Source organism: Nansenia antarctica, assembly GCF_963989245.1.
Source record: "Nansenia antarctica genome assembly, chromosome: 8".
Lineage (NCBI taxonomy): Eukaryota > Metazoa > Chordata > Actinopteri > Argentiniformes > Microstomatidae > Nansenia > Nansenia antarctica.
Genome location: NC_137678.1, coordinates 11,642,463 through 11,667,958, shown reverse-complemented (window position 1 = coordinate 11,667,958; position 25,496 = coordinate 11,642,463). Strand labels below are relative to the sequence as shown.

The window sequence follows — 25,496 nt, the reverse complement described above, 5'->3', positions numbered from 1 at the left end:
CAACACAGTCCTGACCTCATTTGAGCCCACAGTTGTCCTGGAGCATGAGGCCGTGGTGGGGGCATTTAAGTGCTTATATTGGCTCATTAAGCATGAAATAGCCCACCACACTAACTATCCAGCCTTGCTGCAACTGGGTGAACTTTTGGGCTGCACCTACTTCGACAAGTTGAAAGTATGTATTTCGCAATGCAAGTAATGCATTTTGTTTTCTGTGTTTGTTGTTGGTCTTATCTGATCATTATAATTGACAATCAATTCAATGTTTTTATTTATTTATACATGTGTTTAAGAATTCATATGAATAAACGGTATTTAATTGTCCATGTATAGGCCTGCCCTACTTGTATGTAAAACCTTCCAACAATTTTTCAGATTGGCCAAACTACCAACTATAGATCGCATAGAATAGTTGACGAAATGCTGGAAATTCTAGCAGGGGTAATTGAAAAGCCAATATTAAGGGACATCGTACAATCACAAGCCATTGGCTTGGAAATTGATGAGAGTACAGATGTCTCTGTCTGTAAACAACTGGACATTCATCTGAGGTAAAGTCTATCAAAGTTAAACATTTCAACTAATAACATTTCAATATATTAGCTCTTGTGAAGTGCATTGGGTCACATGTTGTGAGAAATGCACTAAATAAAATTTGATTTGAATTTGATTTGATATGAGGGGGAGATGGAAATGTATAAAATTTTATTATGTTATTAGATACTTGGACAATGAGGGGAAGCTCTTCTGCCAATTCCTGGATCTCATATATCTGACCGATGGGAAAGCAGATTCAGTGGTGGCAGCAGTGAAACAGGTTATTAAAATTAAGAACATCCCCACACGCCTGATATTTGGACTAGGAACTGACGGCGCTGCAGTCATGACTGGTAGGTTAACTTGTTGTTTTTGTTTTTTCTTTACATGGAATTAGTGGATTAAGAATTTATTCGTTGTTAAATTTGATTAACAAATGTATTCAATAGGGAAAAACAATGGGGTCGCAAAACAGCTGAAGGACGCATGGCCATGGCTCCTCGGTGTCCACTGTGCTGCGCATCGGCTAGCTCTAGCCTGCAAAGACGCTTCCGAAAATGTGCCTTACATGGCTACATTCAGAGACCACCTTGAACAGCTCCACCTGTACTTCAGAAACAGTTCAAACCGCTCTGCTTCCCTGAAGTCAGCAGCAGAGGTTCTTGGGGTGTGTGAGCTGAAAGTGAAGGTTGTGTACATACATCTACTGATGCCTCTGGACACATCTTCAGTGATGTTCCTGGAATCATCGGGCGTTTCGGGTCTTTCAACATCATACACCCTCCTCCAGGTGACCCAGCCGGGGCTGATCAGACCCCAGCTTGTGTCCAGATGGCTAACTAGCTACCATGACTCCATGGCTCTCCTCTTTTGAGCCACAGCCATCTAGAGGCTCTCTCTGCCGCATTGGTGGTACTGCGGATGGCTCTCCTCTTTCTCTCTCCATCGATGCCCAAACTGCTGAAGGCTCTGGCCAAGGAACGGGCTGCAAATCCTCTGCAACCAACCTCTACTGGGAAACACCTCGCTCTCCACCCAGCCTGCTGGCAGTCACTGACCAGTCCCGCGTACTTGGAGAGCTTCCTCTCAAAGGCTTCTTCCAAGCGGTCTTCCCACGGGACTGTCAGTTCCAGCAGCACTGCTTGCCTGGTGGACTCAGAAAAGAGAACAATGTCTGGTCGCAGGGTGGTGACTGCAATGTGGCTGGGGAACTTCAGCTGATGTTCAAGGTCAACCAACAGCTGCCAGTCTCTTGCAGAGGTCAAGATGCCTGCAGATGTTTTCCTGGCAGGGGTTGGCTGCTCCCCAGCTCTGACAAAGGCGATGGTTTTCTTGGAGGGTCGGAACTGCTTTGCCCACACAAGTCCTGCACTGATGGCTTCAGCAATGGTCTTCAGGACTTGGTCATGCCTCCACCTGTACCGTCCATCTCCAAGGGCCCTTGTACAGCAGCTGAGGATGTGTTCCAGGGTTCCTCGCTTGGAACACAGTTGGCATGCTGGTGTCTCTGCTATGCCCCATGTGTGCAGATTTGACGGGCTTGGAAGCACATCATAGACTGCCTGGATGAGGAATTTGATGCGGTGAGGCTCGGCTTTCCAAAGCTCAGCCCAGGTCACCTTCCTCTCAATCGCATTCTCCCATCTCGTCCAAGCTCCCTGTTGCTTCATTCCCACTGCCTTGCAGGTTCTTGTCTCCTCCACTGCTGCTCTCACCTCCTCCTGAACAAGGCGGCGCTTTTCCTTCCCCCTGGTGTTCATTTGGGGAGTTGGAAAGGATCCAAGCCCAGCTCGACCTCGTGTGACCACTCCCACCAAGCTCCTGTGACGCAGCCTCGCCTCTGCCTCTTGAACAGCTTCCTCTGCCCTCCACTTCCTGCCTGTCCTCACTTGGATCCCTGCATTAGGTAAATATGTTACATTTTAAATAAATTGATATACCGTGTGTGAATATTTATGCCCATTTACTTGCATATTACATTCTTTCTTTTAACTTTGTTTATGTATCCAATCCTAATAAACAGCTTACATTGTTTTTATAAACTGTTTTATCTGTCATTGACTAGCAAGTGAAGGACACACGATGGCTCTCTCAGCATGAAGCCATAAAAAACCTGAGAAGAAACATCCCTGCTGTACTGGCAGCCTTGGCAGATGAGGTTGAGTCCCGGAAATGTCCTGGTGCTAAGGGATTGTACTCATTCCTAGCGACCTATCGCTTCATTGCCGCCCTCCACCTGCAAGCAGATGTTCTCCCTCACCTGGCACGCCTCTCTAAGTTATTTCAGAAGGAGGATGTGATGTTCCTGACAATCAAGGAGCAGGTAACTAATAACCCAAATCAGCTGCAATATTTGAACTACTTCATGCATTTTCTGCAAATATAGGGTACCACAATTTTGGTGTCAATTTGGTTCATTTCCCAGGTCTCTGTCACACTGGCCTTAATAAAAGGCATAATGGATGCTGGGGATCATCAGCCTGTCGGCTCACACTTGAACAAGCTGAACCAAAGCCTTGAAGACCCTTTGGGGCTGGGTGCATTCAGCATCACTGCCGAACGGGAGAGAGGCAGAAGAGGACAGCCAGATGACACAGGGCCTGGGAACACACTGCAGTTCTGGCAAAGATTTCGATCACAAGTATGACTATGTAGCTTGGCAGCTTTAATTGATGTTACTTAAATGTAGTCACTGTGCAGTTTTATTTAGATTAATAGTTTACTGATATCTTTTTGTTCGAGCAGGTGATGGATCCGTATCTAATTGGCCTGATTGCCCATCTTGAGAGGCGTTTCAGTGAGGTGGGAGTCTTGGCTGCTTTTGGGATACTGGGTCCACAGGCAGCTACCCTCACCAACCAAAGTGCTCATGCACACCTGAGGACACTGGTGGAGAAGTTTTGTCCCACTGTCGATGTTGACACAGTCCTTGAAGAATGGACACCTTTCAAGGAACAAGTGGTCTCTGGTCCACTCAAGGTAACTTTATGTCTGACAAACATTTTCACATGACATTATCATGTGTTAATCATGTGAACCTTTTCAGAACAAGACTCAGCTGGCCATATTGTCAGCGCTGTCCTCAAAGTATGAAGAATTTGGGACCCTCATACCCACCATTAGCAAGCTGGCTGCCATGCCCTGACGGTCCCAGCCAGCAGTGTAAACTGTGAAAGGGACTTCTCCACCATGAACAGGGTAAGAAATATCTCTCACATAATGGCATTTACTGTTTTAAGATATATTTTTAAGCCATCACATTTAAAATGAATGTATTTGCAGGTCAAGACAAACATCCGCAACAGGCTGCAGGGGGAACATCTTGCAGCCTGCATGCGGATATCTATAAATGGGCCAGAGGTCTCTGACTTCCCATACCAGGAGACATTAGAAGTGTTCTTTCAGAAACCAAGAAAGATTCACTGCAGCAACAAAAGTTGCACACTATGTGGGTAAAGGAGGAATGAGAGACTGTAAAGATATTTGGAGTAGGGCGCTATATACGTCAGTCAATTTAGACAAGAAAAAAAGGGGTCATGCCAGCATTAATGTTTTGATTCAAAGGCATGATTTGCCAGATTCTCTAAGCATGATTGTTTTAATTTTGAGTTATTTAATGAAGTTGAATTTGGTTTTGGAATTTGAAATTATAATCAATATTCACAATTAATTAGTTGTGTTCTTATCCGTTGATAATCCAATGTGACAACTTGCCCGACATAGTGTAACAATGTAAATAATATGTATAAATATGTAATAAAAAAAACAAATGTGTAAAAAATGGCTTGACTTGTTGTAAATTGAGTCCTGTAACAGTTTGTTTCAATCAGCAGAGATAACTTGTTCTGTTACTAATCTGTTACACTAATTGTGTGGGGGGGGGAGAAATTAACATTTCACAACGGGGGGGGGGGGGGGGGGGGGGTGGAGGATCCATGCCACCCTCCCAAGGCAGCAAACCTAGGGGAAACACTGCTACTGTATGTACATAATATGTGTCTGACACATCAAACTAATGAAGTCATATTCCCAACAGCTGGCCTAACTCCAAACCCCATTCCATCATTAATGTGTCTACCTTCATGAGGGCAGGATGAATCCATAGCCCACAATCTGTCATCTTCAGTCTGGACCAGCACAATGTGTTCACCATCTTCAGAGTACAGCCTTGGGAAAGTTAGAGAAATCATGCACCATATCAATAACCATATCGAGCTGTAATTATGACGGAGGGTAAAGGTTATGAACAGTATGATGGGTATTGCAATCTATGGACCTCTACTGGCAATATATCTGAGTGTTTAAATCACACATTCTTGCCAGCTCCTTGCAAGACGTGCTGCTTACTTCGTGCATGGAGAGGCAAAATCGCACTTATTCCCTACATTTTGCCAATTCCCATCGTTGACAACTTCTCGTAGTGCAGACACTAAATCCTCTTCAAAGTGTTCCATTCAATTGCGATGTGGTCGTAATGTTAGTTACATTTAACACGTTTAGCTGAACTACAAAATATCCGAAACGGACTTCGGTCCGCCACATATTCAGTCCCACCTACCGCACATCCGGATAAGAGATCAACCCAAAAGAGAGGCAGACAATTAAAGCATTTATTTTTCATTCTTGGATCACAAGCTTTGGCATAACAGTTGATACCAATACACATTTTTTGTTTTTACACATTTAACCTTTAATTATTATTTTTTTTAATTAAAAATGTAAAATGTAACAATTGAGAACAATATAATTTCTACTACAGATGATTTTACCCCAATACTTTATTGCCAGGAACATAGCTTTGTCAAACAGTGGCATTCATATGCCATTGAAACAGAACACCGTATATCTATTGTAGTGCAAGTACAAGATTGTAGTGAACTAATAAACATATAATGAAATCTACAGTTGGAAGGAAAAGTGATGAAATAAGTATAGAGAATACTATACATACAAAACAAAACATACAATAATATGTGAAAATGTTCATTGATCAGTGTGCTATATACAAATAGTTCCGAAACCCTAGATTGCAGGAAAGAAATCTCGCTACCCTCAATGGTCTTTTTCACTAAAGCCATGCGCAGCAAAAGAGGCAGGCAACACTATGTTTTGCTTACTTGTATACATTTCCATACTAATACTGTGCTATTCTTTTAAAGCTTAAAAATTGTGTTAATATGATTCGTAACATTAACTTAAATGTTTCCCCCCCCCCAAACATTTAATATGTTATTACCCCATGTACCGGTACATATAAAAACATATACAAAAAAAATGTATATAAAAATGTATATACATATGTAGTGATCCACTTCAGAAATGGAGTTGTTCGGGACTTTGGATGGATTGGATTGGATGGCTTAGGATGTCATACTATCAATCCTGTCATTGTGTCAAGGTCAAAGGTGAGTGATGGTGGAGTTCAGGATGTCTGGCTTGCTTTTGGTGTTAGAGGCCTTGGAGAGATCTCGCTGCAGGAAAAGGTAGACAAACATTACAAATGTTTAAAAAAAATATTAAGAATAATAATAAAATAAATACATAACATTACCAGCTGTAGAAAATGGAAGAGAAGGAATATATTGGACACTGCTTCTAAGCATGATTATTTTCTGATGAACTGCATGTTATTGCAGATGATTAAAAAATACAGTATTATTAACTATGTAGAGAACAAACACTCGTAAGTGAAAACAAATAGAGATTGAAGAGTGGGTGAGGAGAGTGGTTAATCGCAGCCAGCATCACACAGCCTAGTTTCATTCAGCTATTGGCTAACCCAGCCACTTGCACTATAAAACCAGGGATTGAAGCATTTTGTGATTTTTAATGCATAGAGGTTAATGACAACATGCATCTACAGAGCTGGATATAGAAAGCGTTGGTAAGTATATGACCTGGGTTTGGTTTTAGAAATCCATATATTCAAACAAACCTTGCTTGAACAGATTCACAGATGTTGATTAAGTCCTTCTAAAACAGAACCAATTTGATCATCAGTTACTGTATCATTCCTGATGTCCATATCATGAAGATATTCCTAATGTCCATATCATTGACTAGACTGTGTGGTGCTGCACAGAATGACAAAAATAATGTGTGTGGGGGGAGAGAAGCAACGACTAAATTAAAATGGAAATTACCGCAAACTCTGAATAAGTGCTGGCAACGGAGTTAATGCTGAAGTTAGGATGTGGACTTGCCGGGGTCTTCAACACGCCGGCGTTTTCCTTGTTGAGTCGCTCCTGTAGCCCTGAGTGGGGAGGTTTCCCTTGCCCTGGGGTTCGCACCGCCATAACCTGAATTAAAAAAACACACAAAAACACATGAATATGGATGAAATGTTCTAATGTGTTCATGTTATCAGAGGAGTTGCATGCAAATCAGGTTTTGGCGAAATTACACAACGATTAGTCTGTATTGATAGAATGCTTTCTAAAGAGCATTTCAAATCAAGAGTGTAAACACCAACCAACCTTGTTTGCAGACAGTGGGGGGCGGGACAAAGGTGAATGGCAGATAGTTCCACCAAAAGCTGAGCGGACGGTGCTGTTAGAGTTGGCGCTAGAGATGCTGGAGGTGGCATTGAGCTGAGAGAAGAACGCACAGACAGGGGAAGGGAGAGAGAGTGGGTTAGTAATGCCATCGCCCGTACAGGTTAAAGGTTAAAACAAGGAGGAAAGGTTAAATGGAGGAGAAAGCCACTCAGTGGAAGTAACCTACCTGTTATATACTCATGAGATGTGCAATAGGTAGGAGCTTTAATCACAGAAATGCCAGAAGAGAACTGAATATACCTTTCGTGTTTTACTGGGGGTCACAGTGCCAAGGAACCTCCTTTTAGTTGGTGTTCTGACGGACGTTCCATAGAGCATATCCACTTCTGTCTGCTTGCTTTTCTTCAATTGCTGTAACATTGATTTAGATTAGATTAAGTGAAACTGTTCCAAGTCTAAGAGAGCTTGTATAGTTACTAGTTACATCAGGGGAGGCTGGGGTGGTTCGATACCATTCCTCATTCCGTTTCATGCATTTACAATGAGCCTGTCCTCAATACTTCTACCTCCAACCAGCCTCCACTGAGCTACATGATGAGAACTAGTTCCTCACTCTCTCCAGTTTCTCCTGCTCCTTCTCTACGCGGTGCGTCTCCCGCTGCTCCTCCAAAAACTGCAGGAACTGCTGTCCGTTGACCAGGAAGTCCCGCCCCTGCTCCTGCTCCCACACGTCTATCTGGGCTTTCAGCTTCTTCTCAAGCTGAAAAACAAATGCACAGTAAACAGTGAAATATAGCTTACAATGTGATTAGTATTCTAGCATGTAGTGTAGTAGGCAATGCCAATAGTACAGTAAAGTACAGCAGAAGCCAATCTAACAAGTAACATTCCTACGTCTTCTTACCTTGGGCAGGCTTTTGTGCAACTCTGACCTCTGTCTCTCCTCTTTGAGGAGGGCTCCTCCTCTGTTGGTGAACCTGGTGGGGTCTGTGGCTTTTCTCTGTCAGGGTGAAAGGTCAAGGGTCAGGGAGATGGTAGCTAAAAACTTACAACGAAGGAATTGGTAAACATCACCTTCTTAGAGGACTATTCTGTTGTGTGTGTTGATGCTGCTGCTCACCTCTAGATCCAGGAAGAGCCTCCAGCTGTCCTCCCAGTGGTGGACCCCCTCAAACAGCTCCTTGTGCTCTTCAAAGTGCTGCTTCAGCCTCAGGATCTCACCCTCGTGCAGACCCAGCAGCTCCTCAGTGTACTCCTCTGCAAGAATAAAAACACGTCCGCTTTAGAGCTCGAAGATTTCAACGCACAGGAGGCCCTCGATATGTTAGTGAAAGAATCAAACCACCACTTACAGGCATAAACTGTACAACAAACCAATTTTTGCGAAAAAAAAATAGGATTCTGCTGATGGATTAGTGCACCTAAACCTTTGTTCTAATCCAAACCACGACAACTAATCCGACCGATCTAAAAACGCTAACTCACCGCTAAAGTAGGGAGCGAAGGCCTGCCGCTGTTCAGTGCTGAGGAAGCACCTCTCCCATAACACAGCTACCTCTGACCGGATGGCCTCGGTGACGTGACGGATGTTCAGCAGTTTTGGCTCCTCCAGACGCCTGATCTCCTCTTGTAACTGATGTGGTGGGAAAAGAGAAGAAGAAGAAGACCAGAGTCAGACCATATCGAAACATAGAACACAGACTGTTGGAAGTAAATCTGACTAGGCCCCTAGGTCATCAAGTTAAGTTGTGACGTGGTGAAAATGAGTTACGGGAAAAGAGATGAAGAGTTTCTCCTGGTTTTACTAACCAGACCTTATCGAAAACATAGAACACAGACTGTTGGAAGTAGAGCTGACTAGGCCTAGGAGGTGATCAAGTGAGTCGTGACGTGGTGAATGTGAGCTGACTGACCGCCTCCAGGTTCTTCTTCTTGGACTGGACCATGTGATCAGAGAAGGCCCCTCTCTCCTCCTCCGGGACCTGCAGCCGGTCCCACAGCTTCTGGACCCTCTCACGGTGGGCCTCACACAAAGCCTCGTTCTCCACCGTACGTTCCTCCAGCTGCACACAGACGACAACACAGCACAGAGGAGAGTTAGCACCTAGCCGGTAGGGCGGCTGTGGCTCAAGAGGTAGAGCCGGAGTCTACCGATCGCAAGGTCAGCGGTTCGGTCCCCGGCTGGCCACGTGTCGAGGTGTCCTCGGGCAAGAGACGCTGAACCCCAAATTGCGCCCAATGAGTGGGCCGGCGCCTTGCATGGTATCTTGCCGCCATTGGTGTGTGAATGTGTGTGTGAATAAGGCGCTGTATAAGTGCAGTCCATTTACCATTTACCTGAGCACTGGAGAATGGGTCTGACAGTAGAAGCGGAATGCACTTTTTTAAAATTATTATTACAGAATGTGTGTAGCTGTACTGTAGTGAATGGAGCAGCTTTGAGAAAGCTATTTTCTGGGCAAACAGAATCTCAGTATGATGTCATCAACAGATTCCTAATGGTGGTTTCTCACCTGGCAGAGGAGAACCTTCAGATTTACAATGTTCTCTCTGGACAGGCAGAAAGCCTCCTCCTCCTCACACACGAGGTCCTTCTCAAAGCTGCTCTCTGGAAGCTGCTCCAGCTCATCCATGCACAGGACCATCTTCCTCTTGAGGCCCACAAACTCAGCGTGCCTCTGGCTCTGAACTCAGGTAAAACAGCAATACTGTTAGGGTCACAACTGCTCAGATGTGCACATTTATCTACATCAATCAATGAGAGTGCCATTTAAATGCACCCCAGCCACGGTCTGTTTGATCCCCTACCATCTAAGAGGTAAATCAGGAAGTAGAGAGACCCAGAACAGCTACTTTCACAGAGCTGTCACTCTGATAAACATCCCCCCCTCCTACACTGACTCTCTGTACATATGGGGTGGGGGGATACTATCAGTACCCCCGCACCCCCCCCCCCCCCCCCCCCCCGGGGTACACTGACTCTCAGTATCCCCCCACCCCATATGTACAATCAGTATCCCCCCCCCCCCCGGGGTACACTGACTCTCAGTATCCCCCCACCCCATATGTACAATCAGTATCCACCCCCCACCCCTCCCTGTTGTCTGGTACTTATACTCTGCAATGACAATAAAGTAGAATCTAATCTAAATTATTATGATGCTGATCTTTTCTGTAGCACACCCTTAAAAAATACATGTTTTTTGGTGCTGGCTCTGTTAAATAAATATTAATATTAAACATATGACTTGGTTTACTGCAGTCTGTAACAATGTTTACTGTAGTCTGAATAGCAATGAGCTTGTATAACATGACAAATGAACTGAATAAAACACCTTCACTGCGTTCTGGCTGGCGATGTGCTTGCGGAAGCTGTCCAGCTGCTCCACAGAGGGGACGTCCTTGGGGGCGATGGAGAAGGGCTGGGCGCAGAGGATGTCACACAGGTCCTGGTCCTGCTCGACCAGGGCTTTGAGCTGCTGCATCCTCTGGTCCTTCTCCTTCAACAGAACCTCCACCGAGTCCGGATGTCCTTCTCCTGCTGGAGCATGCTGTTCCCCCGCTCCTCCTGGTCAGTGGGGTGACCGCAACAACAACCAGTCAATATAGGATGAACACAATTATTATCAGGGTTCCCACACCTTTCAAGGACTTTCAAGACTCAATTCTGTCAAATTCAAGGACCCAACACGGCATAGTTTGAGACAGATCTAGATGAGAATTTATATAATAGGAACTATCCGCTCACAGGCAACAATTAAAAAGAGAGGCTTGAATGTGTGATTGATTGATTGATTGAAAACTTTATTAGAAGATTTGCAGAAGTAGGTACATGAAAGTACATATTACATACAAGGTCAACTAACAGGATAAAAACCCAAGAAAGCCACTGGCTTATTTCAATTGGGGTCCTTGATTCTCTAGATGGTCTCTTGCCTTCTCTACCACAGCACAGCAAAACAATATATTGTGAAATATGTGTAAAGTAAAGCAATACAGAGACTTATTTACTAGTTGATGAGCTAAGTAAACATTTTTTGAATTTATATATATTATTTTTTTTAGAGAGAGAGAGAGAGAGAGAGAGAGAGAGAGAGAGAGAGAGAGAGAGAGAGAGAGAGAGAGAGAGAGAGAGAGAGAGAGAGGGGAATTCAAGCACTTTCAATGACCCATGTCTATTTTCAAAAACTTTTAAGACCTTGATTTTTTCCCCTCAAATTCACAAACTTTCAAGGACCTGTGGGAACCCCGATTATTGTTGTCAGAATGTTGGGGTCATCCATTGACCATGTTATTGAAATAAAAACGCACACCATAGTTGAGATGCAGGCTAGCGGGTGAAACTTAAAAGAAAGAAAGAGAGCTGCACACTATTCATATGATTTTGGAGGAGTCATCCACACTGTACCTCCACATGGGGTCTGTGCAGTTCCAGACACAGTGTGTCCAGATCTTTCCTGCATTTGTCCATGCTTATCAGGAGTCTCTTCCGTAGGGACTCCTCCTCAGAAATCATCATGTCCAGCAAACTCTGGGACAGAACATTGTGTTAGTTAGTCTATGCTGGGAGAGACAGTGTTTGTGAATGTAGACATGCGTGTTATGCATTTTGAGAATGTTGTCATTTGCTCACTTTTATATGGTTCTTGACCACATTGGTCCTCTCCAGCCTCTGGTCTTCTGGGATCCCGATCTCTTCCCAGATGTCCTTCAGGTGGCACAGAGCTTTATTCAAGCATGCCACAGACTCCGCAGCGAGCACCTCACTGGAATGGGAGACAGACCGCACAGGTTCAGATAGAAACCAGTTGGCTTTCATCATCATGGATCAACAACACAGACTAATGACACTAATGTCAGTGATCACACTTTTCACAGTTCTTCAGTTTCAGTTCTTCAGTTTTAGACACACCCAAACCGATTGATACTAACTCTCCCAACAGTCAAACCAAAAATCACCAAATGTCATCTAAACCAAGGGCATTAGCGAAAAAAATCGTTCTGTGTTCTGCCATTTTCAAAAGCCAGTTATTTAGTAACGTTAGTTATGGCTAGCTATGTCGCGTAGTTCATTGACATTGTACAGACAGACTTGCTAATTATTACGTAGTCATCTAACGGTGAAACATTTGGCAAATATAATTCCCGTAACCAGCAATTACCTCTTCCTCATTGTGAATTCCAATAATGTTATTTCCTTGTACAGTCGTGTTCGTGTCCCTGGTAAAAGCAGAGTAATGACTGAATCCACAATCCCACTCAGCTCTGATCGCGTCGTTCAAACCGAGATTCAAGATTCAAAATACGCATCAACTGTTAGTCTGGCCTCTGATTGGCTGAAAAGATTCGCCAAGACTATTTTCGTACCATTCGCGCATGCGCAAGGGCGTGTCAACTGTCAACAGTGGATGACATACTTAAGTGCGTCTTTTCATTTGAATGTTTATTTGTCCTGTTTATTTGTCCTGTGTGTAAGACAATCATACAAGTTTATCATGACTGTAAATCACACATAATAAATAATTTTAAAATTACAATATTTATTTTGTACAAGTGAACAGAAAAACATTTTTTACAGACATTTTCAACATAAAAGAGAGTCCTTGTGCAGTATAACACAGTTGGTCAAAGAGCATTTCAGTAAATGAATAAATATAACAAAAGATAATTAGTGTATCACATGATAGTGTTAGTGACTGAATTTGAATGTCTATCAGATGTTGAACAATGCTTTCAGGGAGTCTCGGTTTGCTTTTGTCTTCGTCCAAGTTGTATTCTCAGGCGTCTCCTGGTGTTTGTGCTCATTGGGATTGATGACAGAGAGATGACTCATGCATGGTTGTCAAACATAGCCTCCAGAAGTCTAGCACTGTTTGTAATGGCAGTGGTCACCACAATGAATTTAATACCTAAGAGAAACATAGATTATGTCACACTTTTGCCATAAATAAATAATGCAGTTAAAGCATGCAAACTGAGACACAGAGACAGACAGACACACACACACAGTCACACACACAGACACACAGACACACACACACACACACACACACACACACACACACACACTGTTGAATTAGTCTTGAACTATGCTGAAGAGTCCCTTATAACTGTTACCTTTTTCTCTGCCAAGGAACCGCAGTGCTGAGATCTCAGAGAAGGTGCAGCCGCCCAGGAACATGACCAGGACGATTCGCTGGGCATCTGTCTTCCCCTTCGCGTCTGCTCCATTGTTTCTCGCTGAGAGAGAGAGAGAGAGAGAGAGAGAGAGAGAGAGAGAGAGAGAGAGAGAGAGAGAAAGAAAGAAAGAAAGAGAGAGAGAGAGAGAGAGAGAGAGAGAGAGGAAAAAGAGAGAGAGAGGAGAAAGAGAGAGAGAGAGAGAGAGAGAGAGAGAGAGAGAGAGAGAGAGAGAGAGAGAAAGAAGAGAGAGAGGAGAAAGAGAGAGAGAGAGAGAGAGAGAGAGAGGAGAAAGAGAGAGAGAGGAGAAAGAGAGAGAGAGAGAGAGAGAGGAGAAAGGAGAGAGAGAGAGAGAGAGGAGAAAGAGAGAGAGAGAGAGAGAGAGAGAGAGAGAGAGAGAGAGAGAGAGAGAGAGAGAGGAGAAAGGGGATAAAGGGGAGAATAAAGAGGGGGATTTGAATGTCCCCTGCTACTCTATGGGCTCATCATTGAAAGTGATTTTTAATTGGTTTAGGCTTAATCGGGATTGTATTTGTATATCATGCCAAACTGTCTCACCTTTGAGGGCAAACTCATTTCCATTGAGCATGCGGCTGACCTCCTCAAGCCCTGTCCATCCGTCACGCTCTAACACCTGCAGGTCAATCAGACAGAACACAAAGATCAAAGGCTTATCACGAGCACTGAGGATGACATTGGACATTCATCATTCTTCACGGTAGAGAGGAGGATCAGGGCTCCATGAGGTATGGATGCCGGGAGGGGAGGCTGGTGCAAGTCGTCTGTAATTCCAATCAAATCAAAACAAATCGAGTTTTATTTGTATAGCGCATTTCTCACAAGATGCGACTCAATGCGCTTGACATAACGACAGAGCAAAAGCAGGCAAAAGTAAAAAAAAACTGTACACTGTGTAGCCAGGAAAGTTCAGCAGCCCTCTACTCCTAGGGTGACTACTACAGTTTGCCTACCAGCACACAGCGGCAGACCCCAAACACCCCCCCCCCCCCCGCCCCACACACCCGACCCAGCCAAGCAAGCACAAATTGATCTCGTAATTGATCTCGGAAACACATAATCTAATCTGGCGAGAGTTTGACTCAGTGAGACTAGTCTGTAGCTTCCATCCATGACAGAATCACCTACCTGTTCGATGAGTTTGCAGGTCAGAGGGACGTAGGCCCCGCTGAAGATATAGGCCATGTCTCGGGGGACATGAAGGTCATACTCCTCGTCTGATTTGGGTACCTTCGCATGAAATGTTGAGTTTCATTACAATCAGTACTCAAGTTGTAAAAGAAAATCAGGGGGGATGGTGGATTTTATCATACAGTGATAATTTTAGCATCCTCACAGCGTCAGTGACTTCATTGTCAGTGACTTGGTAAAAATGTCACTGCATGTGTGCGTGCCCCCTCGCCCACAGTATTTTACTCAATATGCACAAAACTAAATGTTGAAATAGCAGTAATACCACGTTCATTGATAAAATGACATAAGGGATGGCAGTTTTAGAAGTGGGATGATTTTGACTGTTTTTATTTCTGGGGGGATACAGTTTAGTTATGATGTATTCATAATGTTTTGTTCAAAGGCTTTAAGTAGCTCAGTAGGTGCTATGAATTATTTTGACATTTGTACAAAATAATATAAAAATATAATAGTAGTTTATTAAAAACACTTGAGTACCTACCAGGTTCAACTTCCTACTCAAAGCTCGGAAATTGCTCTTCTTCGCCAGCGAGGAGAAGGCATCTGTCAGCTTCCCTAAAAAAACATTGTGAGGGTCAAATACGGATACCTAACAGAGCATCTTGCCCGTGTCAGCGTTCTACAGCGCACTAAGAATATCTATGATACACATATTGTGGATAAGCAAGCACACAAAGCAACGTCCATCGAGACAGTTCATCCAGCAGTGGTGTAGAGAGGAGACAAGGAAAGCTAGGAGGTTGGTATAACCATAATGGGATCCAGCCTGTCTCTCTCACCTGCAGTTTTGTCGTTGACCAGTTTGCCCACCCTGTTCTCCATGACGGTGAGGGTCTCTCCTGGGTGCTGCTCCACCAGGAGGCCCAGCTGCTTCAGGTTGGTGAAGGTGACCAGGTGCTCCACGCCGTAACTCTGACAAGGGTAAAGACAAGAGACGAGCCACAACAAAACATAAACATTTATGTTCCTTTCCTTAATAAAAAAAAATCATGCACACATCTTGAACTTGGAGTATGGAGTTATTGACCCACCTGTAGAAACTGTCCTTTTAAGGATCGGTAATCTTTGGGGAGGAGCCCTATAGGGAACATTTTAATTTTAAGATAATTGACTGCAATCGTGAATCCGATGATGTTTTCATCTACAGTAGTTATTTATTTATTTAACTGTAGTTATGTATTTATGTCAAGACTCACCGTTTTCTGTGAGTGATAGCAGACAGAGAAGTCTCAGACTCTGCACCATAGAGACCTGCATAAGTAGACAAGAACACAGTGATTCAAAAGGATCCCAAAGCAAATCAGTAGCTGATCCAAACAACAAATCTAATCAGACATAGTCATCATGATGCTATCACTTATACTTTTACAGTATATCCCAATATTAAGTCTATCTTTGACAGACTCACCTGTCTATTGATGTGCTCCTCTATGAAAGAAATACATTCACGGATTTCAAACCCTTCCAGCAATGCTAAAGAATTTGAAAATAAGTTAAGTATTAGTTGTCATGCGGTGTAATAAATGTGATTGATGCAGCAAAGAAACAGGCCTCAAGTGTTTTGCATTCTGCACTAACCGTGCATTATACTATATATCACATATCTTCATATCATCTTACAGTGCTCTGTCTTTAACAGCTCCTGGAAGTCCTGCTTCGTTTTCCTCTTCATCATTGACTCACAGGCCCCAATATCTGAAGGAGTAATGACAGTTAATTTTCCATTAAAATAGGATAGAGGGGCAGACGTATGACTGTTCTCTGTGTCATTAGTAATGTGCACAGTGTAAACAGAAGCGTAGCCTACACAATGGAGCGAGAACAGAGATATGCGTTAAATAGCTGGAAATATAAGGATTATTTTGAGTTTTGTCAGCAAAGGATGACAAGAACATAAATGTTGATCATTGATAAACTCAGACTCACCCAGTTTAGGATTAGGATTATATTAGGATCATATCTGAATGGTCAGGGTAGGTTTTAGGTTTTGTGAAACCACTCCTTGCTAGTTACTGTTAAATAAAGATTATATTTATTTTATTGTTTAAAAACAAGTATTTATGTTGGGTGAGGCAAAGAAAGACTCTTTATTTTGTTGTTTTAAGTTATTGTTTAAAGTTTAATTATGTAATTTAAGTTACTGTTAAAATAAAGTGAGTTTTGGCAAAACCAGTTTTCATTTTTATTTTGCGGGGGGGGGGGGGGGTCGGTTGCCTAGGCAGCTGCCAATAGTAACTAAAAAAGTAACTAGTAATCTAACTTAGTTACTTTTAAAATCAAGTAATCAGTAAAGTAACTAGATTACTTTTTAAAGGAGTAATCAGTAATCAGTAATCAGAATACTTTTTCAAAGTAACTGTGGCAACACTGCTGAACACACACATCGTGGTGTTGGTGCCGAAATTAGAAACACTTTAGGGCTGCCAAGTTTCACCAAAAGTTTGGAGTGAGAGTTTTTGGTGGTGGAGCGACCCAAAACTGTGCACGTTTTGGTAGCGGCGGCCCCTCTCTCCCACACAATTATTTGTGCTGGTTTCCTGCCATTTTAAACCAGCACAAGAAATGAAAATAATTGGAACATTTGATAAAACAAGAGAAATTCAGATAATATATCTTAAGTCTTAATAAACAAATACAGTAGCCTACAGAGTCTAAAACAAAATTGGGCCTCATCAAGTGAACTCAACCCCTTGGTCAGCAGCAGAAAGACCCTTGGTCATCATCTTATATACAGTGCATTGCTCATAGATGGCTATCATGTTATACAGTACATACCAGGGTTTTTCCTGTGTCAGAATCAAGCCTTGGAGGTTGATGTTGTGCGCGCGCAGTGCGCCCACATTTTCTTTGAGGGACCCCCAATTGTTGTATTTGTATTGTAAATTGTAATTATTAATAATAATAATAATAATAATAATAATACGATGCGATTTGAAAGTACCAGTAGGCTACCAGATACGTATGCACATATTTTGCTACCAGGGTTGCCAGATGGAATTGACAATTTCCAGCCCAACCAGTCTAAAAGCTGCCGAATCCACCCGTCCAGTGTGACCAAAAGTAGCCCAATCTGGCAACACGGCTTGCTTATGGAAGCATATAGTGGACTAAATTCAAATGTTAATGCAATTTGAGATTGCATTTGCATGTTCCACTTTTGCATGCATTCTTTCAGACAATATTCAAATTCAAATGCAATTCTAATGAGCGGATGTGTTTCCTAGAACATGCAATTGCTAACATTTGAATAAAGTCCACTATATGCTTCCATAATTGCTACGTTACATGCAGCTCGCGTGAACACAGGTTCTTCCATTAGCGCTCGCCTCCCGCTTCGATTGCAGACTGAAGTTAACGAGCGTGCAGAAAGATGCCACGAAACTTTCTTTAAAGGAATTTCAAGTCCCGCAAAACGAGAACTGGTTGAAATGCGTGAGTCTCACGGCCACCTACTGTAAGGTGCGACTGTCCCCCCGCCCCCGGCGCGACTGTAATCCCGGTCGGACTGTCTCAGTGCCCAGTGCTGCCCACCCAAACGCGTCGCGTCGCGTCGGGTCTACTGTAAAGCGGGTTAACATGTCCTTTTCAATGGTATTAAAATAGACGCAAGGAAACATAACATCAGCCATGTGTTTCCTTGTTGGAAATGATGGATCGTGAATCGTGATTGCTTCTGCACTCTGCAGCAATCGGATTTTGATTGACAGGGAGCTGCATCTCGTCCCCCAACGGCGTTCCGGCACAGAAAGTCTTGCCCGAACGCAGCACCGGACCGTTCCGGCCCACTTTCACCTATGCTACTGGAACAGTCAAAACATAGGCTGACAGTGCCTCTTTGGTCTCTTCTATTGTGGCATCGATAAGTCTCTCTTGAACTCTGTGTTCAGTCATTGTATTCTACAGACCCCAGAGATGTTACTTCTGGCACTGCTCAGCCTATGGAAACACAACTTATTGCTCTCATATTGACTCTCAGTACCCCCCCCCCCCCCCCCCAACTGTGGTCAACCCAATTAAGCCTTTGCACTACTGCTTGGTTGCACACACCCCTGGTCACTGTACATAAACTACCTAGCCCATAATGGTATATACCTCTAAACTAAACTGATGTTTCCAGTACTTCCTCTGCCCATACTGTATATTGCATAGTTACCTATCACTACCATTCTTGTTCTATTTATATCATGCCCTTATATCACTATTTGCATTTCTGGTTAGAGGCTAAACTGCATTTCGTTGTCTGGTACTTGTACTCTGCAATGACAATAATGTTGAATATAATCTAAATGTTTCTAATCATTTATATGTTCCTATCCTTACAGGAGAGAGCCCCAACCCAGGCTCAGACAGTGAGCCCAGCTCCACCGCATCTGGAAACCATAAACAACTCAGACGCTCAAGACGGAAGAGTCACCACAGTGAGAGTTTAATTTGTCCATCTCTCCTTGAATCACACCCACAGACTCACACAGGAGAGAAGACTTGCCCTTGCCTTCAATGTGGGAAGGTTTTTCTTAAGACGAGACAACTGAAGAGACATCAAAGAGTACACACAGGAGAGAGGCCACACCACTGCTCCCAGTGTGAGAAGAGCTTCAGTCTACTAGAAAGCCTTAAGTCACATCAGAGAATACACACAGGAGAGAGGCCACACCACTGCTTCCAGTGTGGGAAGAGTTTCAGTCAACTAGGAACCCTAAAGAGACATCAGATAATACACACAGGAGAGAGGCCACACCACTGCTCCCAGTGTGAGAAGAGTTTTAATGAACCAGGAAACTTAACGAGACATCAGATATTACACACAGGAGAGAGGCCGTACCACTGCTCCCAGTGTGAGAAGAGTTTCAGTCTACTAGGAAGCCTAAAGAGACATCAGAGAATACACACAGGAGAGAGGCCGTACCACTGCTCCCAGTGTGAGAAGAGTTTCAGTCTACTAGGAAGCCTAAAGAGACATCAGAGAATACACACAGGAGAGAGGCCACACCACTGCTCCCAGTGTGAGAAGAGTTTCAGTCGACTAGGAACCCTAAAGCAACATCAGAGAATACACACAGGAGAGAGGCCGTACCACTGCTCCCAGTGTGAGAAGAGCTTCAGTCAACCTGGAACCCTAAAGCAACATCAGAGAATACACACAGGAGAGAGGCCACACCACTGCTCTCAGTGTGAGAAGAGTTTCATTAAATCCAGCAACCTGTTAAAACACAAGAGAAAGCATCATGGTCCAGACATAGACAGTTCCATTGCCATTTCTATAGGCAGTGTTAGGCGTTAAGTTTTAGAGTAGGGGTGGAGTATCACACTGTTTAGTTATTAGTAATACAAATAATAACTCCCTGAATTTAGTTGTTGTGAGGTCTTTTTGCCTAAAATCTGTTTATCTTTTCCCTAGTTGCCATGGCAGTATGTTTTTTGTATTGAAGGTAAGATGTTTCTGTACACTTCAGAATACATTCTGTTGCTGCCGTCAGCAGTTAAATCCTCAACTAAGACGAGTTAGCCAGTTCTAGTGTCAGCTATACACGGCCTAACGTCCACGTCCATTGCATTGCAATGTTTTGGCTTGACTAGCGAGTGTCATTGATTTAACAATGATGACATCTATTTAAAATGTTCTGAATAAAAGTTTAAAAAAAATTGGTAGCCGACTTGTTCCTGCTTTCACCAGCTGCTGTCACATATTGATAAGTGCCGGCAAGCCGTCAGAACCTGTCAGTGGAATCTCCCACAAAGGAAACGATTCCTTAGTTGATTGAGGTAATAGTGACCGTGCATTACAGGAATTGTATCGTACCCTTGATACATCAAGTGCTAAATCAATTTTAACAGTAAAGCAATAGAGGAGCACCTTTAGCCTACATGACTAATTTCCAGCTGTAGTCCCCGACAAGTTGTTAATGTAAAGAGTAAGTAGCCTTGAGAACCGATGGTTTTCTAGCCTAATGGCCCATAAGTTGCTAATATGCACCCTAAAATACATTAGTTAGAAGAAAAAATGATTACAATATATTTATAATTAGAGCAAGCATAAGCAAAATGAAGAAAGAGAAAACAAACATATCGCACACAATTGGAGCAAGCATTTTACGCTAGACAGAAGGGTCGTAACACCAGGTCCATTTGGTATACCTCATAACCTTTCTTGCATTTCTGGTGTTTGTGGGCTACGGCATTTTTTGGTCATTCACTTTAGAGCACACATTTTACATATCGTAAATATATGTGTGGTGGCCTGGGGAAACCCGTCGGATGTCGCTGGCGTTCGTTTGTGGCAAAGAGCAAAAATAGATGGAAATCGCGATTTTTGCGATTTTGATATTATGTGGTATTCTAGTACTTTGAACTCCATACTACATTATGGTGAATAAACATTTTAAGAAAACAAAAGAGAAAGTACTTATTTTTTGGTGGGTAGTTTCATTCTCAGTATTCTCAGAGTCTCATGCTCATTCTCAGTTAAGCAACGCACGCACACATGAGCGAAAGGAGAGACGATACTTCCACCTGTGTTATTGCCAGTTTACTGATGCTCACAATAAGCATAAAGTAATAACATCTTAACTAGAAGACACACAAATGGATCTGTCCCTCGCATACCGACGAGGCGAGCAGACTAACACCGCATCACAAGCAGTCAAACTAACCATAGGATAATTACGGCTGAACACCCGTGCTGCATAAAGACTGTAGGAAATCGTCACTTACTATGACTGAAGTTAGTTAACGTTACACATAGCTGTCGATCTGGTCAGCTATCCATCCACAACACAAATCCATTCTCACATGTTACTAAAACATTTCCTGTTTACTTTTCACCTATCCAATGGAGTAAGACAAGAGACAAGAGAAAATGGGCTGTGACGTGTATTGTTGCTGGGGGTGGTCAACCCCTGCGAAAATTTTACAGTCAGCTTCTTGACCTGTCAAAGTAGCCTAGATTAGAGAGAGAGAGAGAGAGATGGCAGCCTCACAAGATTACATTTCACGTTGTATCAATGAATTAGCTCAGATGAACATGAGCAATATAGCTCAGGCAGACGAGTTGAGAGAAGTAATTGATAATTATTTTACCACTACTACTCCTCAATCTGAGGGGGATGACACTAGTGGTAGTGAGTCAAGTGAGAGTGATGGTGAAAGTGGTCCTCCTAAGAGACCACACCTTGATGTGCCTCCTGAAGAGGATGAAGATGAAGAGCAAGGTAAGACAGTTTTAAGTTTTAAACAATAATAATAACAATAATAATAATAATGATAATGATAATACAATTATGTTCAATACCTATGTAGCCTACTCTTGATAAGAAACTTAGCTACTACATAGCTAATTCATAGTCTGAGTCAAGATGCTTAGCAGTGGTGTAGTCTACGTGATACGCAGGACTACGCCGTATACCCACTAGGAAAGGCCAAGGATTTCCGTACACCCACTTTCACACTTTCATTCATAAAATTCACCCCGTCTGTGTTACGAAGCACTTGACTTTTGGCTATAGTGTCATGTACCATCAAATGTACCATGAAATATGTCAAAATGCAGCACTATCATGCACAGATCAGCCTTATAACATGTAATGTTAGATATAACGTTAGACAGGGAGCACAGACTTATTTTTATGGCGTTCCAAAATGAAAGATATGAGGCTGGGAGGGGAAAATCACAGTATACCCACTAGAAAACACTAGACTACACCACTGATGCTTAGGAAGCAAACCTCCTGGTGGCATAATCTGAGTAATATGAGTAATATAAAAACTTTATATTACATTATTTTTATTTTCACAGAGTCACATCCTACCATTGAGAACCTGGCTGATCAGATTTCCCTGTTGATCCTGGAGATGTGGGCAATGCTGACTACTCTGATGCTGACTGCGTATGCCATTGTAAATTGAATGAGGGTCAACCCTGTCACACCAGATTTCTTCAAGAAGAGCTCCTTCATGTCCGCCTCCAACATATAAGTCTGTCCCACGAAGAGCTTGACATTGTGATCCTGTCTAAACTTTCTTGCGGAATGCATTTATCAAATCACACCATTCGATCTAAGAAGAAAGGACCAAACAGAGCGCAAGGCTCAACACACAGACTATTATTATCATGGCTACAGGATCTGCAGAGATGTATTTAAATTCCTTCACTGCATTGGGCAGGACAAACTCAATGCATTAATAAAACATTACAAGGCAGCTGGAGTAGAAGCACGGGTCCACAAATCTAAGAAAAGGCTCCCTGCCAATGCCTTAAAGTTTGAGGATACGAGAGCTGTTGTGGACTTCGTACTAAACTATGCAGAGGCCAATGCTATAGTCCTTCCGGGGCGCACACCGAGGCACTGGAAATCAGATTTGAAACTCCTGCCGACCAACTGCAGCAAGAAGACAGTATACAACCACTACTGCTTAGCAGCTGAGGGTGCTGGTAGACGAGTGGTTTCCTACAGAACCTTTAGGAAGCTATGGCAGCAGTTAGTGCCATTTGTCACCACCATGCGTCCGGCCACTGATCTCTGCTGGTACTGTCAGTCAGGAGTGGCAAAACTGGCCCGTGCAGCAAATCTTCCTGACAGTGAGAAGAGTGAGGCTGTGCATGAGATGGAGGAGCACTTGCGGAGGGCTACCATGGAGAGATCCCTCTACCAGAAATTGTGTAAGGAAGTCAAGCAAGAGGTGCCTCCTGGTGCCGATATTGGGCCCCATCCACCCTGCAGCTTCTCTGGCAAAATGCACTACAGTTTTGATTTTGCACAGCAAGTTCATTTCCCCTCCAATCCTTTGCAGCCCGGCCCTGTGTATTTCAAATGTCCCCGTAAGTGTGGCCTTTTTGGGGTTGCTTGTGAGGCGTTCCCCAAGCAGGTGAACTTTCTCCTTGATGAGAGCTGCCAGACAAGCAAGGGTGCCAACTGTGTGGTATCCATGCTGCACTACTTTTTTTGAAAACTATGGGCTAGGAGAAACCCATGTGCATCTCCATGCAGACAACTGCGCTGGACAAAACAAAAACTCCTGCATGATGTGGTACCTGATGTGGCGGGTTCTGACTGGACGGCACAAACAAATCACACTGTCTTTCCTGCTCACTGGACACACCAAGTTCAGTTGCGACTGGTGCTTCGGCTTGGTGAAGCGCCTCTTCAAAAAAACAAAGGTGGACTGCATCAGCGACATTGTCCATGTGGTTGAGCAGTCCTCACATGTCAATGTTGCACAGATCTGTGGCACTGAAAGTGGGGAGGTCATCGTACCAACCTACGACTGGATGAGCTTCCTCAGCCCTCACCTCAGAAAGGTGGTGGGGATCAAGAGGAAACACCATTTCCACTTCACTGAAGGATCAGGCACGGTGAAGATCCAAGACTTCAGTGACAGTGAAATTACAGAGCAGAATCTGCTCAGAGATGGAGTACCCCTTTCCTCTGAAATGCCTTCCATCATCGTTCCCAACGGGCTGGATGCCAGGCGGCAGTGGTACCTTTACAAGGAAATCCGGCCATTCACTGCTGAGGAATTCCAAGACATCACCTGCCCTTGTCCAACTATACCAAAACCTCCCAGAGCTTCACGACAATCCGAAGAGTAGATGAGTAGATTAAGTGCTTTAATGTTAATGAATTGAGATTCTGAGATGTTGTGATATTGACACATGTAGAATAGGTGTGTGGAGTAAATTAAACATGAATTGGCCTCTATATGAGAAGAAATTGATAAATGAAAAAAGGTCATGTCACTTGAGCACATTGTTTCTCTGTATGCATGTTTAATTCCTTATTGATTAATTAATTAATTCCTTAATTCCTAATTCCCTGTGTTGTGCTATAAGGTTAGGGGGGGGGTAACCAGAGAAGGAGGTGGAAAGAGATAGAGATAATTGATTAAGCGGAGACAATTGAGTAAGTGGGGCGCCAGTTTTAAATAAAACATTTTCAGTTATTGTTGCTTATGCAAATGTACATGATTATAACCACGTTCAAGCTCAAACGTGTATTCACCTGTTTGAATGTTATAATGTGAATTCAATGAGTTATCAATTTATTAAAATATTTCATTGATGATATTTACGTCTATTTTAATATATTTTGGTATTTTCACAGCGCGCGCACGCACACACACACACACACACAGATGCACGCACACACACACACACACACACACACACACACACACACGCGCACACACACACACACACACACACACACACACACACACACACACACACACACACACACACACACACACACACACACACACACACATCAAGCCAAGTGCTGAAGCTGAATGATTGTAGAATGTTGCAGAATGGTACTGGAGCAAATGTTGGAATCTGTTGGAAAGTTTGAAGCCATTTTTCTCAACTTTCACTTTTTTTGACATGATACATTAAAATGCTCATAACTTTTTAAAATAAAGGGCTATCTCAGTCATTCAACCAGTTATGAATAGCTGATAACTTCTAATGTATGGAAATGTAAAAAAATGAAAATGTCAAAATGCCACCAATGTGAAGGGTTTTCCCAGGCCGCCACACATATGCCATCTACATGCCTCACTGGATGGGGTTAGTGGTGTTGACTCATCAGAAAAGTAAAGACTAATTCACAGAGTGCATGAAGATTCCAGTAAGGGTTTTGTGATGGAGCCCTAGTGCTGTTGACTCATCAGAAATATAATGTTTTATTTAGGTCATTAGTGGGCCCCTTTAACATCCAGTCCAGCACCTTGGACACTTCCAGCCCAGCACCTTGGACACTTCCAGCCCAGCACCATGGATTACAACGCCGATACCTGATCCTTGCTTGACTCGACCATGTCCTTTGCCTGACCCCTCAAACCTGTTTGCACTAATTAAGGCCCGCACCTGGAGGGGTATTCCACGTACGTCAATTAGTATATTTGCAATTAAAAGGAAAGCCTCGTTCAGGCAACTCTCGATTGGGATTCAAGCCTCAAGTGATTCCTCGAATGAGAATCAGGCTTGTGTCATCAATGCTGACCCCCCACATACACACGCATACACACACACACACACACACACACACACACACACACACACCCCGCTCTATTCCACAC

The 25,496-nt window shown here is 43.3% G+C and overlaps 1 protein-coding gene and 1 pseudogene across 2 annotated transcripts; both read right to left on the bottom strand.

Annotated features, from left to right (window-relative positions):
- Positions 1 to 5,936: 5,936 nt before the first annotated feature.
- LOC308163865 (protein regulator of cytokinesis 1-like) lies at positions 5,937 to 12,207 on the bottom strand (annotated as a pseudogene). The gene is made up of 14 exons: positions 12,197 to 12,207; positions 11,668 to 11,800; positions 11,443 to 11,565; positions 10,370 to 10,602; positions 9,548 to 9,718; positions 8,948 to 9,097; positions 8,520 to 8,667; positions 8,155 to 8,291; positions 7,939 to 8,034; positions 7,648 to 7,794; positions 7,335 to 7,445; positions 7,014 to 7,127; positions 6,681 to 6,836; positions 5,937 to 6,008 (listed from the first exon to the last, which is right to left on the bottom strand). The product of its transcript is annotated as a protein regulator of cytokinesis 1-like (transcript).
- A 465-nt stretch (positions 12,208 to 12,672) lies between these two features.
- Positions 12,673 to 16,099, bottom strand: LOC308163325 (vacuolar protein sorting-associated protein 33B-like). Its single transcript, XM_080537522.1, has 10 exons — positions 16,044 to 16,099; positions 15,832 to 15,896; positions 15,620 to 15,674; positions 15,455 to 15,501; positions 15,203 to 15,335; positions 14,905 to 14,978; positions 14,358 to 14,459; positions 13,770 to 13,845; positions 13,152 to 13,274; positions 12,673 to 12,943 (listed from the first exon to the last, which is right to left on the bottom strand). The coding sequence occupies exons 1-10, from the start codon at positions 16,096 to 16,098 to the stop codon at positions 12,864 to 12,866; spliced, it is 810 nt and encodes a 269-aa protein (XP_080393648.1). The 5' UTR covers position 16,099; the 3' UTR covers positions 12,673 to 12,863.
- Between the last annotated feature and the right edge of the window lie 9,397 nt (positions 16,100 to 25,496).